Source organism: Rhincodon typus, chromosome 7 (assembly GCF_021869965.1).
Source record: "Rhincodon typus isolate 14 chromosome 7, sRhiTyp1.1, whole genome shotgun sequence".
NCBI classification, from domain to species: Eukaryota; Metazoa; Chordata; class Chondrichthyes; order Orectolobiformes; family Rhincodontidae; genus Rhincodon; species Rhincodon typus.
Window position 1 is genome coordinate 40,531,805 of NC_063338.1, and position 20,066 is coordinate 40,551,870.

A 20,066-nucleotide genomic window follows, 5' to 3' on the forward strand; every position below is an offset into this window, starting at 1 on the left:
TAGGCCTTGAGTTCATTATTGTCATAGGCTAGATAAGAGTGATTTTTTTCCTTGGATAAGCTGAACTCAGTCTTTATCACTTAAATCACACAACTGCTTTATCAATGTGTAATGAACTGATTAGATAATATTGGCAAAAGCACTAGATCAATAATGTTTATTTTGGTAACTTGAAGGATTCATCACTTATGTTCCATAAGGTATACGATGGAATAATCTGTCATGGTTCAATTATTTTATTTTATTTCATGTTTTCATACACATGATGAATTGTCTGGTCTCATCTGTGTTGAAGGCTAAGTGACTCCATGAAGAATTTCAAATTTGTATATAAACCATTTCTGAGAATGCAAGTACCTTTTTGTGCGATTTGACAAAACTCTTCTTGAAGTTTAGTATAATCTGCAGTAGAATCATGGGAGTCCACAAGTGGACTTGGCTGCATTGGATAGTCTCCAACATCAGCAGAGAGATTAGGATTTGAAGAGTGCAAACGAAGTGGAGACATAGGACCGCTGGAAGGAACCTGCAAGTGTGAACAAATTAGCTTAGTAATGCCTTAGTAACATCATTTCTCCTGGAAGGCCAAAGTATTTATAAACATAAAACTATATCCACAATCTAGCAATAAATAATCATCATAGTAATTCAGAAAAGTGTTTAGATAATGATTTATAGCCCAGAACAGAAGCATTTTGATCTTTTAAAGCACAAGCGAAATCTGTCACGATTAGCAAGTGAGCCTTTTAGAACAAAACTGTTTATGAGTCTTACAAAATCATGATTAGATGGCACCTCCAATGTATTTTGTACTTCTTGGGAAGCACATAGTGGAATTTTGAGCATCTTCCTTTATCTTACACTGAGTTTCTCTGCCTCCACACAGCTATTTCTCTCTCCACACATGCTGCCACACCCACTATGTTTTGCTGACATGTTTTACTTTTGACCATATGTGCACTAAATGGAACACAGGAAGTCTGCAGGGTGACAACTGACCCAGTTCATTTAACCAAAAAGTCCTCATAAGCAAAACTGCGTTAGGAATGCAAGGTAGCCACTGCTACAATTAGATTATAATTTACAGTTATGGGTCTATGTCCATATTTCAGTATTGCAGATTTCAGACAGACAGATCCTGTCCAATGTAACTGGCAACATATACTGCCAAACTGTTAAGCTCATTTCACAGATAAACTGCAAACTAGTTTGTATGAAAGTTCAGATTCATGAGCATACACCTATACTTGGGCAGGACTGGAAGACAATTGTTAGATGTGAACTTTACATGATTGCAACCTTCTTGAAGGCAAACCTTGAAAATTTTCTGAGACAAACCTATATCTTTTATAGCCATGGTGTGTAGGGAGGTCTCAAAGGCTCTGGCTGAAGAAAAGTTTTCAAAGGATATAGTTCTACCTTTACTTCGGGGCAACAATGTCTGATATGGCAGAAAGTAAATCAATTCAATGAGCAATTGTTAAAGAAATAAACTATTTCTTCTGGAATCTTACGTTCTGGCAGGATCTCCTCTTAACCTTTTCCCACACACATTACTAAAAGGACAGCCCACATGTGTTTGGGTTCTCCTCAGTGGTTGCCAGAAGACAATCAGTTAATAGAACTGAATTTTAATGGACTGGAACTCTGATGCCAGACTTTTTTTTTAAAAAAGTATCTGGGTAGGACAGAGGACAATTGGGTTCGCTTAGCCTCTTGATGAATTTGAAGGGCAGGTACTGTTGTTGCCGTGGCGCTGCTCAGTTGGCCATAGAGTAACTGGTTCGGGAAGAGTCCTCCTCTCCGAGTCTGCAGGGGAGGGGGGTCACTCAGGTTCACCAGGCGGCCTACCCTTAAAGCAGAAGGCCTTCCCTCCATCTGGTGGAACACCAGCAGCACGAGGAAGAGGCCTTTAGTTGATCACTTACGGAACACAACTGACATCTGGACATGACAGACATCTTTGACATTCCCTTGCCACTGGCAGAATGCCATGGCAGCAGAACATTTCAACACCCCTTTGTTTCTCTCACGATGTTTATGGCTCTCCCCACTGCCACACTTCACAATCAGTACAATGCACCCTATATACGGTATATCTCAAACTTGCAGAATGCTCTCGAGTGCTTGTTGGCTCATGAACCAAGAAGAAACCCAGTGTTATCACACAGGCACAATACATAAACAACAGTGTAATATATTCAATTTAAAATACTTATTCAAGCATTTTATTCTGGGTGGCTTATGATGGGATACAGACAATTTCACAAACTGTGGATTTGGGTTAGAATATACAAATTTATTTTATGACTAATGGAAAATTGTGGCAGCTTGCGAATGCAGGATAACAAAAGCCATGATTGCAACTCATCTCAGATAACAAGCGACAGCAACATGAAGGTGAACGGAGTACCTGAAGCTGCATTTTTCCATCTTTGCTGACGCTTTTTGTTCTCCATCTTCTGGTGACACGTTTGTCTTTCTTTGTAATATCTATGCAATTAGCCTACATTACAAAAATGGTTAAAGCCAAAAACAACAGGCACCTGAATTTATACAGTTGCACATCATAGACGAGGACAATTTAGAAACTACAATTTGAAAAAATGTCTAGATTAAGTTTGGCATGATTTGCCAAAACCATACAAAAACAAATTAATTCTCAAGTATCTATTAGTTTATTTTTTAATTTATTTTAGTAACCACCCTAATCACTTCATAATGACCTCACAATAATGACGTCACAAGCTGTTAATGGCTGTCACACAAATGTACTGAGATGTCAATTTCTGCAACTTACAAAAAACCTGAATTACCTCTTTTTAAGCAGGAAATCGCTAATGAAATATATTAGGAAATGACTTGAAAGCTGTAATCTAACTTCAGCATTCTGCCAAGTGTTGGTCTGTTCCGGCTTTGCATTCGTGCTTTATGACACTATCTCAATTTTCCCTTTAATTGGTATCATTATTCTAAATTTACTATTCTAAGTTTAGCTCCTTCCTTGCAAAGCTGACCAATTTGTTCACACTAACTAGCTTAATGAAAGCAACCTTGCACTGTACATTTTGCGTAAAGCAATCAAGTAAAAGCAACAGAATGCTTGCTAACTTTTTAACCTCTTAGAATTGGGCAAATTGCTGAATTGCATCTGGTGTGAGGAAGACAGATTTGCATATATTTATTTCCAATTCACCAAACTAATGCCTATTAAATCTATGTTGAACAGAGAAATGTAGGGGGCAACGCCACTTAAAGGTTATTTTGCCAATACATGCAATAGTCACGATTCAAACAGCGCTTCTAAAAAGCAATTAAAAACTCATTGCTAAATTATTCTTGAGCACCTGAAACAGTTTACATTTTTAATTGGAATGGCTATAAGGCTGCACTTCAGTTACACTAAAATATGTTATTTCTGAACAAATACATTATTGTAAGACAAGTAAGTATTTTAATAAACATTAGCAGAAGCACCTTATCCTGAAGCTTCTATGAGCATCAAGGTTTCCTACATTTTCAAGTATCGGGTTATGTACACATAGATTGCATTTGTATCATCAAATCAATATTAAATAAATAATAATATCATGTTATACCTGCATATCAGTGAAATTAGGTGCAGACTGTGTCCTTTGTAGGATTTCCAGATTTTGTAGAAGTTTACTGAGTTCAACTAAGCTGGATTGGCAATTTGCGAGATCTGCAGAAATCGTAAAAGGTGTGAATATCCCTAATAGTTTCATCTTTAGATCCAAGAACACGGATAGAAAGGTGGTGGCATTCTGGTAGCAATACTGAGCAAAGTAATTCTGAGGCCCAAGTTGAAGACCTGGGGATATGGGTTCAAATTCCACCACGGTAGCTGGTGAACTTTACATTTAATTAATAAAAAGATCTTGAATTGATTGTCAATTATTGCAAAAAGCCAACTGGTTCACTAACATCCTTTTGGGGAAGGAAATCTGCCACAGTTACCTGGTCTGGCTTACATGTGACTCCACAAATACAATACAATTGACTATTAATAGTTCGGGCAGCCATTCAGTTCGAGGACATTCAGCGATGAGCAACAAATACTATCCATACAAGTGACACCCGCAACCCAAAAAAGAACAAAAGAAAAATAAAATTATTGAACTAGGTTTCACAAAATACCTTTAGCACACTTGTTCATTTCCTCAGATTCCAACAACCATGCTGCAACTTTGGTTTGGCTGCTGCTGCAGGAAGCAGGTAGACTTGTACTGCATGGAATGGAGGGCAGCCATGTGAAATTGTTCTGCTGAGGCTAAGTACATAAAAAGAAACAGATACTACATGAAACACAAAATTAATGTAGCTTTTAGTTGATAGAGTAGTAAGACAGGACAACCTCAAAATACTGGAACCAAAAGCATCTTTGGTGGATCTCATATTTGCTGAGATTCCTTCGTATCTATTTCAACATCATTGTAGCTCTCAAATGTGAGTAAACTGATTTTTTTTTTTTAAAAACAAACAATTAGTACCGTTCCATTTCACTTTTACAAATTTAGTTTTTTCTTGCCTTTTGTACTTCCATTCCCAACTTTCATAAAGGAGGGAAAGCTTATAATTGGATACAACAGTGTGGAGCTGGAGGAACACAGCAGGTTAGGCAGCATCAGAGGAGCAGGAAAGTTGACGTTTCAGGTCAGGACCCTTCTTCAGAATTGGGGAGGGGGAAGGGAGGTGGGATTGTGATAGGTGAGTGCAGGGTAGGGAGTGGTGGGGATTGGTCAGTGGGTTGGGTGGGGTGGATAGGTGGGAGAGAAGATGGGCAGGTTGTGTCAGGTCAAGGAGGCAGGGATAAGAGGGAGGGTTGGACATGGGATGAAGCGGGGGGTGGGGAGATTTTAAAACTGGTGAATTCTATGTTTAGGCCATTGGGCTTTAGGCTCCCAAGGTGGAATATGAGGTGCTGCTCCTCCAGTTTGCAGGTGGCATCATTGTGACACTGGAGGAGGCCTGAAATTGACATCTATTTCAAGCCCACCAACTCCCACAGCTCCCTGAACTACACCTCCTCTCACCTACCTTCCTGCAATAATGCAATCCCCTACTTCCAATTCCACTGCCTCCGCTCCCAAAAGGACCCTCCCCCCAACAAAAAAAAGACAGAATCCCCCTTGTCCTCACGTCACCTCACTAACCTTCGCATCCAGCGTATCATTCTCCGCCACTTTTGCCACCTACAATCCAACCCCATAACCAAATAGATATTTCCCTCCCAACCCCTATCTGCCTTTCATAGGGACCGCTCTCTCCACGACTCCTTCACACTCTCCACTAACTCCACCACCCCCGGCACCTTTCCCTGCAACCGCATGAAGTGCTACACCTGCCCCTACACCTCCCCCCTCACCTCCATTCAAGGCCCAAAACAAACCTTTCATATCATACAGGGGTTCGCCTGTACATCCGTCAACTTGGTCTACTGTATCCGCTGCTCCCAATGTGGCCTCCTCCACATCAGTGAGACCAAGCAGAGGCTCCGAGACTGTTTCGTAAAGCATCTGCGCTCTGTATGCAACAATACCTTCCAGTCACCAACCATTTTAACTTCCCCTCCCACTCCCTGGGTGACATGTACATCCTGGGCCTTCTCCAGTGTCACCATGACACCACCCGAAAACTGGAGGAGCAGCACCTCATGTTCAGCCTTTGGAGCCTACGGCCCGATGGCCTAACCATGGAATTGACCAGTTTTAAAACCTCCCCACCCCTGGCCTCATCCCATGTCCAACTCTCCCTCTCAACCCCACCTCCTTGACCTGACACAACTGTCCATCTTCTCTCACAACTATCTGCCCCATCCATCCCATTGACGAATCCCCACCACTCCCTACCTGCACTCTCCTGTCACCATCCCACCTACCTTCCCCAGCCCCACCCCTCCTCTCTCTATTTATTTTCCAGCTCCCTTCCCCTCCCCATTTCTGAAGAAGGGTCCTGAAACGTCAACTTTCCTGCTCCTCTAATGCTGTCTGACCTGCTGTGCTCCTCCAGCTCCACACTGTGTTGTCTCGGACTCCAGCATCTGCAGGTCTTGCTATCTCATAGCTTATAATTGGATGTCTTGTTTAATGATCCATGCGATGACCCTCCTCAGATGTCTGGAGAAACAATGTACTTCCCACAACAGCTCTTAGTGGGCAGGTATGATGGGATGTTCCCCATGATCTTGGACTCATGGCCACAATCTAAGTTGTGGTGACCCTTCACTTTCCACTATGCAGCCAGTAACCATATCACCCAGGCCCAGTGCTGATTGGTCAAATGCTCAGTCTTCAAGGAATGTCAATTGGTGGGTCAATGATGAGATGCTGGCTCCTTATGCTGTGTGTGTTTCATGATTCCATCCAGAGAGTGAGCTGATATCAGCTGCATGAAATATAATTGGTGTTTCCAAAATAACTAGGTGCAACGCAAGTTGCTTTTGTAGCAGATATTTGTAGTCTTAGTGGAAAGAAACAGAGTGAGAATCATGGATGAGTCACCTGAGATTTTCAGTTGAAGCACCAACTGTTCCAGAAGTGGCAAGCCATACCATTTGTTCGCATCCTATTTGCTTCCTCTTGTATTGACGGCCACAGCTTCTGTTTGCCTTTTATCATTTCACATCACTTGTTTGTACCATTCACTGCCTTTTAAACAATTTTTTTAAACTAATTTTTTATTATATTAGTTGTTTCTTTTCCTTATTACTTATCTTTGCTTGAAAAGTCATTGCTTTTAAATGAATGAAAATAATGTCTTTGTTGAAAATAAGAGGACATTAAGTTATAATTAGGCTATTTTCAGTCATTAACTTGCCTAACTTCATGAGGTAACATTTAGATAGAAAATAGTCATTTTATTAAACACCTCAAAGCCTCTCACTTAAACAGCTTCCTATTAGTATTGTACATTGTTGATATTCAGAGGCCTGAAAATATACAATTAAGATAACCTCACTTTACAAATATATTTAAAAAGGCATAACAATCATCATAAAAACATGGGGCTTAATACTGTTGGTTACATCCAAACACAACAATGTATTGACCACCATTATTTTCAACTGTAAGAAACCTCAGTGGGGAAAGAAGTTTAAGGTCCAATTTCAAACTGCAGTAACATATCACTTTAGCACGGGCATGATTAATGCAACATAGGAAACCTGCAGTTGTTTATACTTACAATATTAGAAGCCTTTCTAAAAACGGCTCAAAGTTTAGCATTGTATATTAATCAAATGTTGTAGTAATTCATCCATCAGTTCAGACATAGTAAGGAGATGCATGTGTCTGCTGGCAACAAACCCGAACAGGGTGCATACTCTGAAGAAGGGTCCCGACCCAAAACGTCAACTTTCCTGCTCCTCTGATGCTGCCTGGCCTGCTGTGTTCCTCCAGCTCCACACTGTTATTGCATACAATGGTAGTTGGCTGTGGTTTCATAAATGATCTCTTTCACCGATGATCTATCTCTCTTCGTAAACGTACAATGTAAAGGCTTTGGAAATAGTACTGAATGACAATGGAAATGGGCGAGTCTGGTGATATCATATGGTAAGGGTAGTAGCTACCCACTGCACATGTGTAAACTTGGCCTGGTGGACGTCACACATTGAAGGACATAACTGGAGAAGCATGTACACTTCTGATTCACGATCAGGAATCACTCCGAAAGGGGATACATTGAGAATAATCTTTATTTCAATTAATATATTATAAAGCAATTAGAATCTTCATTTGTTCTTGGATACTGTGTAGTATTCAATTAGGATCAATGACAAGTGGTGACTCATCTCTACCCAAACCTAATTAATTAGAGTCTGAATCTTCTGAATAAAAACAAACAAAAAAAACTGCAGATGCCGAAAATCAGAAACAAAAACAGAAAATGCTGGAAAGCCTCAGCAGGTCTGGCAGCATCTGAGGAGAGAGATCCGAGTTAACGTTTCGGGTTCAATGACCCTGCTTGTGAGCAATTGTGAAGAAGGGTCACTGGACCCAAAATGTTAATTCTGATTTCTCTCCACAGATGCTGCCAGATCTTCTGAGCCTTTCCAGCATTTATGTTTTTGTCCCAAATGTTCCGAGATGGGCTGTTTGCCCTACACTTACTCTGGCCTTTTCTTGGTTTACTTAGAGCTTTAGACAGCAGCTTTAAAGCTAGCATAACTCAGGGTGATTGGGCTAGAGAGTCAAAGCACTCTGGTGGCCCCAGCAATCTCTACCCTTCTCCTGGAAATGTTCACCTCATTCACGGTGTCCCTGCAGTTATTATTTCACCATTACTATATGGTGTCCCAACGTATACCAACCCCAGCAATGTTCACACCCCTCCAAGCCCCATCTCAACAATGATCTACTCCCCAAACCAGCTGAGCTCCACAACCCCAGACAGTGTCCACCCACTTCTGAAAACCCCTCTCCCAGATCACCCTCCAGGATCCCTTGCTCCTGTCCAGCTGATGATAGCAGAGACAGCACTGTCAGGGAATGGGAGGGTGGAATAGGTTTGTAAGGTGTGGTAGCTGTGGGGTTGAATATTGTTGGGTATGTGAGGGAGATGTTGAGCAGTGTTGGGGGTTGACATCTTCATTTAACAAACTGAAGACAGACTGAAGGGGCAATATTTTCAGGTCATCATGAGAAAAGGGGCTGCACTGGAGTTACATCTGATAATTGGCCTCCCAGCTCTGTTTGGTCCTGCCTCCCTGCAGTACCCAGCATCTAAGGTACAAAGACCTTAGTGTTAAATGGTAAGTGGGTGTGTTAAAATTGTAGTCAGCACTGGATACACCCTCTCCGATGATGATCAGAAGATCTAGGCTATCATTAGTATGTGAGAGCTGTCCAAATAGCTCACTTCCTAACTTTTAGAGAGCCAAGCCTTTTAATAAGAACAACTTCCTCTGAATATGTTAGGTTCCAATAAGCAGTTTGTCCAACTGGCAGCAAGGTAGCATATATATCCAATAAACTACTCCACGCTGAAGTACTTGCAGTTCACCTGCTTCATGTGCCAATAATGGTGGAACATACATCTGACTTTAATGTTTATAGTAAGTCACTTAGGATCTGGAACAATTTGTTAAGTATAAGAAAGATACTAGAGTATTCAAAAAGGAAACAAATACAATAAAGGTGCTCAGAGTAGGGCGTTCCTGGTGTTCAAAGAGCAGGGATGCTGGAGTGATTTGGCAAGTTGTTGGAGGGAATCCTGAGGGATAGGATTTACATGTATTTGGAAAGGCAAGGACTGATTAAGGATAGTCAACATGGCTTTGTGCGTGGGAAATCGTGTCTCACTAACTTAATTGAGTTTTTTTGAAGAAGTAACAAAGAGGACTGATGAGGACAGAGCAGTGGATGTGATCTATATAGTCTTCAGTAAGACGTTCAACAAGATTCCTTTTGGTATACTGGTTAGCAAGGTTAAATCACACAAAATACAGGGAGAACTAGCTATTTGGATATAGAACTGGCTCGAAGGTGGAAGACAGAGGGCGGTGGTGGAAGGTTGATTTTCAGACTGGAGGCCTGTGACCAGCGGTGTGCCACAAGGTTTGGTGCTGGGTCACTGCTTTTTGTCATTTATACAAATGATGTGGATGTTATCGTAGGAGATATGGTTAGTAAGTTCGCAGATGACACCTAAATTGGAGGTGTGGTGGACAGTGAAAAAGGTTACCTCAGGGTACAAAGGGATCTTGATCAGATGGGCCATTGGGCCGAGGAGTAGCAGTTGGAGTTTAATTTAGATAAATGGGAGGTGTCAGATTTTGGAAAGGCAAATCAGGGCAGGTCTTAGATACCTAATGGTAAGGTCCTGGGGAGTGTTGCTGAAGAAATCACCTTGGAGTGCAGGTCCATAGATCCTTGAAAGTGGAGTCACAGGTAGACAGGGTAGTAAAGGCGGTGTTTGGTATGCTTGCCTTTATTGGTCAGTGCATTGAGTACAGGAGTTCAGAGATCATGTTGCAGCTGTACAGGACATTGGTTAGCCCACTTTTGGAATACTGCGTGCAATTCTGGTCTCCCTGCTATAGGAAGGATGTTGTGAAACTTGAAAGGGTTCAGAAAAGATTTAGAAAGATGTTGTCAGGGTTGGAGAGTTTGAGCTAGAGGGAGAGGCTAAAGAGGTTGGGGCTATTTTCCCTGGAGCGTCGGAAGCTGAGGTTTATAAAATCACGAGGGACATGGATAGGTTGAATGGACAAGTTCTTTTCCCCAGGGTGTGGGAAACCAAAACTAGAGGGCATGGATTTAAGGTGAGAGGGGAAAGATTAAAAGAGACCTTAGGGGCAACATTTTCACGCAGAGGATGGTGCTTGTATGGAATAAGCTGCCAGAGGAAGTGGTACAACATTTAAAAGGCATCTGGATGGGCATATGCATAGGAAGAGTTTGGAGGAATACTGGCCAAATGCTGGCAAATGGGACTAGATTTATTTAGGATATCTGGTCGGCATGGGCGAGTTGGACTGAAGGGGCTGTTTCCGTGCTGTACATCTCCATGACTCTATAACTTAAACAACATACATTAAGGATGGCAGGTCAGATGATGTGTTGCAGCTGCAGCCATCAAGGTGATCCACAGGGAACACATCTGTAGCAAATACTTAAAGCTCCAGCAACTTTGATCCAATTTGAGGAGCTGGAGTGTGAGCTGGAGATATTACACTACATAACGCAAGGGGCAAGTTACCTGCTCCAGGAGGCGGAAATGGCCCCTAGATGAGGTCATTTAAACTTAGCCTGTGATCAAGGACAGGAGGATGTGACTGTAGGCAGCACAACTGTGGGGACTTGAGGGGCAGCCCTTGAGGAAGTTCTGTCCCTGCAATTGTACAATGGTAACAAGGTCCTTGTAAGCTGTGTGGATGAGAGGGAGGACTGCAGGGAGGATGAGTGAAATGACCACGGCACTGTGGAACAAATTTTTGGTAGAATTTAGCATTCGGATTGAGAGAGAGAAACTTGGGTTGGAAACAACTCTACTTAAATAAGGGTAACTAGATAGGGGTGAGGATGGAGTTAGCTAGAATGGGCTGGGAAAGGAGTTTAGTACAAATGACGGTTGAGGAACAGCGGCAGATGTTTAAGTAAGCAGTTCATGACTCATAGGAAGATGGATTTGAGGAAGAGAACTAATTGTGAAAACAGGGGGTGGGGATGGTAAGAGCAGATAGGTAGATGGAACCAAGAGAGAGACCACAAATAGTTTGGCATACAAAGGGATAGGCTATAGCATGCCAGGGAGAAAGAAAAGTTGACAGGGACCATAGGTGAGTGAAAATGGGTTAACCGTGCTGAAAGCAGCCCATGTCATACCAGGGGCTGGGTTTGGGGGTTGGTAAAGGACATTGAAGATGACCTTCAGGTTCTAACTTGATATTGAGACCTGAAAGCCGCAGGGACCCCAAGCAGAAACTGAGATGCTATTCTTCCAGCTTGCACTGAGCCTTGCTAGAACTATACAAGGCATTAGCTAAACCATACCTAGAATACTGTGAACTGTTTTGGTCCTCTTATTTAAGGAGCAATACACTGGCATTGACATTGAAGGTTCACGAGGTGTACCTCTGGTATGCAGGGATTCATTATGGCAGGTTGAGCTTGTAGTCATTAGAGTTTAGAAGAACTAGAGCAGACCCAACTGAAACACAGAAGATTATTAGGAGGCTTGACAGGGTAGATGCAGAGAAATCGTTTCACCTGTGGGAGAGTGTAGAACCAAAGGGTATAATCTCAGAGTAAGGAATCAACGAGCATGGGGAGAAATTATTTGTCTCAGGCAATAGATTCCTTTACCTCAGCGAGCTGGACAGACCTTGCTATTAATTATAATCAGATTGATTTTTAATCAGTAAGGAAATCAAGGGTAATGGAGATAAGGCAGTAAAGTGGCGTAGAGGATTTTCACTAAGCCATGATCTCACTGAATAAAAGAGCAAACTTGATGGGCAGAATGCCTCATTTTGCCCCAATATCTTATAGTTATGGTCTTATTTAATATACTGCCCGAGTGTGTAGTGGAGGAAGGTTCAGTCGAAGTAACTGAGACAACTGAATTATTACCTAGAGAGGAAGCAGGTACAGGGTTATGGAGAGAAGGTAGGGGAATGGCACCATGTGAATTGCATATTTGGAAAGTTACTGCAAACACAACTGGCTGAATGACCTTCTTCCATGCTGTAAAACGTCTCGATTCAACAGCTAAATTCTGCCAATGGCTTTCCAAAATGCATTATATTAATGTTGACCTTGTTCGTTTGTGGGTTTGCGGTGGATGTAGGGGAGATTTATTTAAAAGTCCTATTAAAGGAACTACAAAGTTAAGTCATATTAAATCATATTGCTGGGATAAAGGTATTGTTGAATTACAATCTATCAACGTGCTTCACTACTACAAGGTGAACTCGCTGATCTTCTATACAGTGGTTTGGCTTTCAGAATTTCAAACTCCTCTGGTATGGTCATTTCACTATCAGTCTTCATTGGGGTTGAGATGAGAAGTTGGAAGGCTGTGGAAAAAAGGCACAGAAGTTGAGGCCTTCCCTCCGCCATACCATTTTGGTGGGAAAGGTGGCACAGGAGTTCCATCTGCCAGCTACGAACTCAACTGAGCAACAGCCACATAAAAAAAATTACCAGTCTTACCAGAGCATTGGGATTCCCTCTCCTCAGAGAGATGACTGGTGGTGGTTTAACATACGGGTCCACACACCTCAGCAAGGGGAGAGACTGAGGAGAGTCCTTTGTGGTAACCTCAGCTGGAGTAGGAATTGAACACACACTGTTGGCATCACGCTGCATTGTAAATTAACCATCTAGCCAACTGAGCTATCCGGCCCAGTCACTTAGGGGATTCGTTAAAAGCCTCGTCCTACCTTCCCAGCAGTAGGTGCCACTGTCACCTTGCAGGGAAACTGTTGGGAAGACCCTGCCGGTCTCCACTGGGGCCTTCCCATTTTTTTTTGAGACACTCCTAGGAGATCCCAAGTGGCAATGGCCAGCGGATAGCAATGCAACTTGTTAGCGACCTCATTTGGCCCAACAATAAACATGCACTGACACATCCTTATACCTACCTACCAACCAACCAACCAACCAACCAACCCCCCCCCCCCCCCCGCCCCACCCCCCCCCTCCCCATTGCAAGCTCAGCAATGGCTGCTGCTAACAGGCCATTTAATTGGCTCCTGTCAGCAAAATGCAACTCCAAGTCCCTGGGTCAGCCCCTGGCTTTGGTCCTAGGGTATGGCATTCAGTAATTCAGTATCTTTCTAACAGAACTCTGGAAACACAATTAAACTCAACAAGTTCAGGTAATGTGCTTTACTGATTATCTGTGAATGACAAATGTGAAGTTCACAATTACATATTGTGTTTGCTTTTTCACTTAGCTTTCTCTTGGCAAATTGTACACTGGTGCAAATCAATATGAAAAAGCTAAGCATTACTTCATGCAACTGTATTTATTGCTGCTGTCTACATAAATATGCAAGAAACAAATGGAATAAATATCTGACATTTAATATTAAAGATTACAATAACCTATTATCACTAAACCAGTTACAATAGAGTTCTCTATTCTCCAGCAAGCTTTTTCAGTGAGTGACAGATGAGGCATTCACACATTTTATCCACAGCCTTTTCTGTGTTGGCTGATTGCAGCAAAATGGTTGTGGATCAAAAAGCAACAGACCAGGTTGCTGATTTTGGTCGATATTGTGCTGGATATTGAAGGCATTGATGCCAATTAAGGACAGGATCAGACTCAGCATACAAATAATCTGTCGCACTCAACGATATAACTCATGCATTATTACTTGGACTAGATTCCAAAGGGCAAGTGACACTGCTGGAACAATACAATAGTATGCAAGGGCACAAAGAAAGAATCCTACATAATTCACAGGTCAGCAGGTCTGATGATAATAAAGATCTAAATGAAGAATTTCAATAGATACTTGCAGTGCCATCTTGTCTTAGCATGCTATTTCCACCCATGTTGACTTGGAAAAGTTCCAGAAATAAATATATTTAGTCTGTTGTGGCTCTACTGATGAATACATTTTCTATTGTATCTACCTGTACCCAAGGAAAAACTACAAGACCTTACTGGCTGTGTAGCTGCAACCAAATTATCGTCATCTCCAGACAGTCTCCCGTCAGATGTTCGACACAAAAATATTTGTCTTCAAAAAGTAACTGGCCTTTAAAACCAAGGTGCCAAACATGGCTCCTCATAACAAATAGCAAATTTCATTAAGCTCGATAAAAATGATTCAGCCTATTTCAAAATGTACGGAATAAAAATACATTTTACTCATTAAACTCTATAAGCATAGAGAATATCTGATATCTAAATATAAATCCTGACAGACAGTGCTGTAAAAATAATTTATTCTTCAAAAGGCCTTTTTAACCATTAGTCTGGCTATATCTTTAAATGTTACACACAGGCAAATGAGGGGATCCCATTTACTGATTCCAGTATCCAAAGTACACACACTGCCACGTGGAAGTATGATGGTCTTGTTATTACAAAGACCTAGCTCAAAGAAGCATAGGACTGGATAATAATTATTCGTGGATACAAGGTGCTCAGCAAAGATGGGAACATGATGAAAGAGGTGACAATATTGATTCAGCAGAATGCAACAATATTGATTCAGCAGAATGCAACAATGCTGGAGGGAGTGGATTTCTCAGATGAATCAAGGACAGCATTATGTGGTTGAATCTAAAGAGAAAAATGGTACAAATACAGTGTTTGGAGTCGTCAAAAGACTTCCAACCATTGGGAGGATATGGAGAAAACAGTTTGCAAAGAAATTACAGAGAGATGCATGAATTACAGAGTAACAAGTGTAGACCATTTGGCAACACCCCGACTCCAAGCCTGATCTGCCATTTGATAAGTTCATGACTGATCTGACTGTTGCCTCAACTTTCTAGTCTACCCCATACGTTTTGACTTCCTTGTCAGTCACAAATCTACCTAACTTAGCCTTAAAGGTACTCAATGATCTTGCCACTGTACTTTTTGGGGAACAGAATTCCAGACTGCCAACTCTCAGAAATTTTTTTACCTCAGTATTAAATTGGAACAGCCTTGTTTTTGAAAGAAATTACCCTACTTCTAGACTCTTCGCTAAGGGAAATGCAATTTCAACACCCACTCTGTCACGTCCCCTCAAGACCTTATATTCTTCAACAAGATCACCTCATTCATTTGAGCTCCAATGGCTACAGGGACAACCATTTCCCCTAAGCCAACACTTTCATCCCAGGAAGCAGACAATTGCAGAGAGTCTAGCCTACTTATGTGTTTTCTTAAATAAGGAAACCAAAACTGTACATAGAATTCCAAATGTGGTCTCACAAATGCTCTGTACAACTGTAAGAGAACTCTCCAATTTATAAATTCCATTGTACTTGTAATAAAAAAAAAGGGCATTCCAATTTCTTTCTTCAACACTTGCTGTACCTGTGTAGTAACCTTTTGTGATTCATGTACCAACACACCCATACTGCTCTGTACTCAGACTTCTGCAACCTCTCTTATTTAAATAACATTGTACTTTTCTATTCTCCCACTCAGTAGGAGCTGTTCACATCTTCAGACACTATACTTCATCTCCCAAATTTCTGCTCGCTCATTAAACTATCTAGACTCATTTTAGAGAGTCTTCACAACCTACCTTCCTATATATTATTTTGTCATCAGCAAATTTAGCAACCTTACATTTAGACCCTTCATCCAAGTCACTGATACAGATTGTAAACAATTGAGGCCCCAGTCAGTGCCTGTAGGGGGACATTAAGGGGACAATGATCATCGTATAATTCACTGGGGGAGGGGGAGGGGGAGGGGGAGGGTGGTGTCAACTTTAATAGAATAACAGTGAACCTGAACCAGATAAATTTAACTTAAATGCTGGCAAACAAAACTGTAATCAAACAATGGCCTCTCTAACGGAGAAATAAGACAGCCATAGTGTGCGTATATTCCCATGTGGGAGAAATATACAGCAAACAAATTCAGGGCTCCTTGGGCGAAAATAAATATACATGGGGAACAAAATAAAGAAGAAAAAAAATGTTTACGTTAAATATCAGGTGAGGTGATCAATTCAACAAAGAAGCAGGCTGAATATTAAAGGTTCAGAGGGGAAATCAATAAAGCAAGTAACAGAAGCAAAAAGAGAGAGTGGCAACTAATATAAGAGAGAATCCAGCAGTATTCTATAGGTGTTTAAATAGTTAAAGAAGGTGTAGGGTCGATAAGGGACCAAAGACGGTATTTATACATTGTGACATGTGGCTTTGGCAGAGGCATTAAATGAATATTCTGCTCTGGCTTTACCAAGGAAGAAGTCACTGCTGAAAGAGAAGGTAATGTAGGCACTTGAGGGGTTTGAAATTGATACAGATAAAATATTAGATAGGCTGTCTGTACTTAAAATTTGCTGAGACCCAGGACCAGATGAGATGCATTCAAAGATATTGAGGAAAGTGAGAGCAGAAACTGCAGAGGCCTTGCTATAACTCTCCAGTCTGCCTTTCATTCAGGGGTGGTACCAGAGAATTGGAGAATGACAAATGTTCCATTCTTTTTCAAAAAAAGGATGCGAAGGTAAGCTCAACAACTACAGAAAGTCCATTTAACTTCAGTGAGTTGAAAGAATCTTCAAATAATAATTTATTTTGGTAGAAAGAATACAGAGACAATACAAATTAAAGGGCATAATTCTAAATAGGTGAAGGAGTTAAAGTGATTGGGTATGTATTGCACAAATCAAAGTTGACGGGACAGGTCAAGAGAGCGATGAATAAAGCATACAATATTCTATGATTATAACTGGAATATATAGTACAAGAGCAAGGAAGCTACAGGAGAATTGTATAGTACAATATTTCTGCCTCAATGGGAAACCCGTGTCCCATTCAGGATACCGTACTTTAGGAATGCTGTGAAAGCGTCAGACAGAGTACATAAAAGGTTGACCAGAATGGTTCCAAGGATCAAATTGGAAATTTGGGCTCTTTTCCTTGAAGAAGAAAAGGCTAACAGGAGATGTGCTCAAGCTATCTAAAAATCACACAGAGTCTGGACAGAGTCCCAGATAAGAAGAAACTGTTCCATTGGTGGAGGGATTAAGAGGCTACAGATTTACGGTAGTAGGCAAAGAAGCAACAGGGACAGGAGGAAAGATTCTTTCACCTAGCAAGTAGCCACAATCTGGACCATGCTGTCAGAGTGTATGGTGATGCAGGATCACTTTAGGCACACTAAAGGAAACTGGATTATTTTCAGAGAGGTAAAAACGTGCAGAGTTACAGGGAGAAGGTGGAGGTGTGGAACTAGGTGAATTGCTCTTTCAAACAGCTAGCACAAGCATAAGTGGCTGAATGATCTTCAGTGCTGTAACCATTTTGTGACTCTGTATTCTCAGAGCAGACTGATACATTTCCACAAATACGGAGGAAAAATGTTGAGTTTAAAATTAAATAGCCAGTCTTTCTACTTTACATACAAATATCAGCATACAACAGCTGCAATGTCCCACTGGTATGAACCAGAAAACAGACCATCCATCTTATGGTAGCAATCATGTGGGATACTTTAAAAATAAGTATATTATAGAATAAGTTATGGAAAGAAAACAAAGCCACAGGTTTATCCTCAGGTAGACATACAACAACATGCAACCTGGATTTTTTTTACAACCATGATTAAGATCCAAATGCTGGTATTCATTTTGTCATTGACAAACAAAAGAAAACAATTTGTGAATGCCACTATAAAGGGAAAATGCACAATAAGAGACATATCTGTCAACTGAATCTGAATTGTTTTAGTTCAAATGCCACTGGAAAATTCAAATTTAAATGGTACATGCCATAAAGATCAGTTAAAATCACTCACCTTTACATCCAAAACAGTGGTAGCTGGAACTGGTGAAGAATCAGTTTTTGGTGAGGTTGGGAAGACATGAAAGCTGGCATCCCTGGGAGATCTCACTATTTCATTTTGACGGTACAATCGATGATGGCGCAATTTTGTTACCCAAGCATCAAACACTTCCTGAGATTTTACCTGTCCACACAAAAACATGTTGACAATTTTTATTTAACAAGGTGTCTGTCAATACTTCTGTAACAGCACAAAGTTACACCTCTGTCCGAGTGCAGTGAAATCAAATACTTAACTCTGAATTTGACAAATGAAGGAATTTAGTATAGTGATAGAGGAGGTGCTTTCAGTCCTTTTTGCTAAATTAAGCAGTTTGAAATGGTTAGTCAAGGACAGCGAGACTTGAGAACTGTTTTCTGGTGGCATTAAATAGGTGAGTAGGTAGGTGACTGGTGATTTTATAATTTTTTTTGTTTTCTAAACTGGGACAAGACATTAAAAGGCGACTGGGAAAATATAAGCAGCATATTAAATATATATAACTAATTAGACTTCATAACATTACTACGAAAATAACAAACAAAACAAAGAGGGCAGAACAGGAGATGTATTCCAGCTATTGTGTATGGGGTGACCTTTGAGATCCATGGTAACTTTGTCCATTGTAAATGGGAGATTTCTCATCAGAAGTTTAAACTTTCTGGATAATTCCATGAAATCATTGCAATTGAGCTTCTGAGGGGTCCCAACATGCATCTTTCAGGGCACTTTAACTTTCTAGAGACTGGAGGATCTGGGCCTTTGCCTCCTTGTTTAAGGATGTATATACTTGCATTGGAAGTGCATCAGAGCGCATTCACTAAATTAAGTCCTGGGATGAAGGTGTTGCAAGGAAAAATTAAGCAGGTTATGTCTCTACCCATTGGAGTTTAGAAGAATAACAGGCAATCTTATTGAAAAACATGAGATTCTGGGGATTTGATAGTGTGGATGCTGAGCGGATGTTTCTCCTCATGAGGGAATCTAAAACAGGAGAAAAAAGTGTTTCAAAATAAGTTGTTTCCCATTTAAGGCAGAGACAAGCAGGAATTTCATCTCTCACAAGGTTGTTAGTCTTTGGAATTCCCTTCCCCAGAAAGCAGTGGAAAACTTTGGACCTCTGGATATATTCAAGGCTGAGCTATACAGATGTGGATAAACAGACAAGTTAACAAATATGAGGGTCAGACAGAAAACTGGAATTGAGGTTACAATCAGAGCAGCCATGAAATAGTGGAAAAAATTGCAGCGAGCTGAATGGCCTACTCCTGCTCCTATTTCTCATGATGTCACACCTTCAGATAATAAATACGTTTCCTACTGGTTATGTTTACATACCTTTAGATGATAGATATGTTCTTCTGTGTCAAGATCTATCCGACGTGCCTTTTTTTTGATTGACATTACTGACAATCCAACATCAATGCTTCCATGAAGTTTGCCTTTTTGAATCTAAGGATGCACAATTATGAATGGCAAGGTCAAAGCACAATACTGTCTTGTTGAAAACTTACAGGTCCAAAATAAACATACATGTACACTAACAGGATCCAATACATTCGACCATACAGAAAAGAGGCTGCTGTGCAGAATAAGAGTCCATGATGACAGGTAATTTTGTCTCACGTGTGAACAGGAAATTACTGTTTCTCTTTTCTTGGTACACATTAAATGAGAGCAAGATGGTTTGGTTTTTTTAAAAAAAAAATCAAGATATAGTAGAATAATAAAACATATATATAAAACACAACAGTATTGTCCCTTTACAATTAAAAGACAAGTGTAGAACCATCGAAATTTAAAATGAAATTTCTACCTATGTTACAGATAACATTTTCACATGTTACACCAGTTTCAAACCTGACAAAACTAAAATTTACCAAATAAAATACAAGCAACATTTTTACAGCAATTTATTAACGCTCAAAACTTCTACGGTTTCTGCAAAAAAAAAAGCAAAGCTGCTCATGTATCACTGAATTTGGTAACTAAAACCAATAGCTTGCTAGAGATAACAAGGTGTAGAGCCAGGTGAACACAGCAGGCCAAGCAGCATCAGAGGAGCGGGAAGGCTGACGTTTCGG

General features: G+C 40.8%; 1 protein-coding gene across 3 annotated transcripts in view; it reads right to left on the minus strand.

Annotated features, from left to right (window-relative positions):
* Positions 1-20,066, minus strand: part of osbpl6 (oxysterol binding protein-like 6) — a 164,416-nt gene that overhangs the window by 64,493 nt on the left and 79,857 nt on the right. For all 3 annotated transcript variants that reach the window (XM_048598993.1, XM_048598991.1, XM_048598992.1), the window contains exons 5-10: positions 19,321-19,434; positions 17,956-18,126; positions 4,159-4,291; positions 3,600-3,703; positions 2,414-2,506; positions 358-526 (exon numbers count right to left, since the gene is read on the minus strand). In XM_048598993.1, the coding sequence (XP_048454950.1) occupies positions 358-526; positions 2,414-2,506; positions 3,600-3,703; positions 4,159-4,291; positions 17,956-18,126; positions 19,321-19,434 (784 nt within the window). The remainder of the gene's footprint in view (positions 1-357; positions 527-2,413; positions 2,507-3,599; positions 3,704-4,158; positions 4,292-17,955; positions 18,127-19,320; positions 19,435-20,066) is intronic.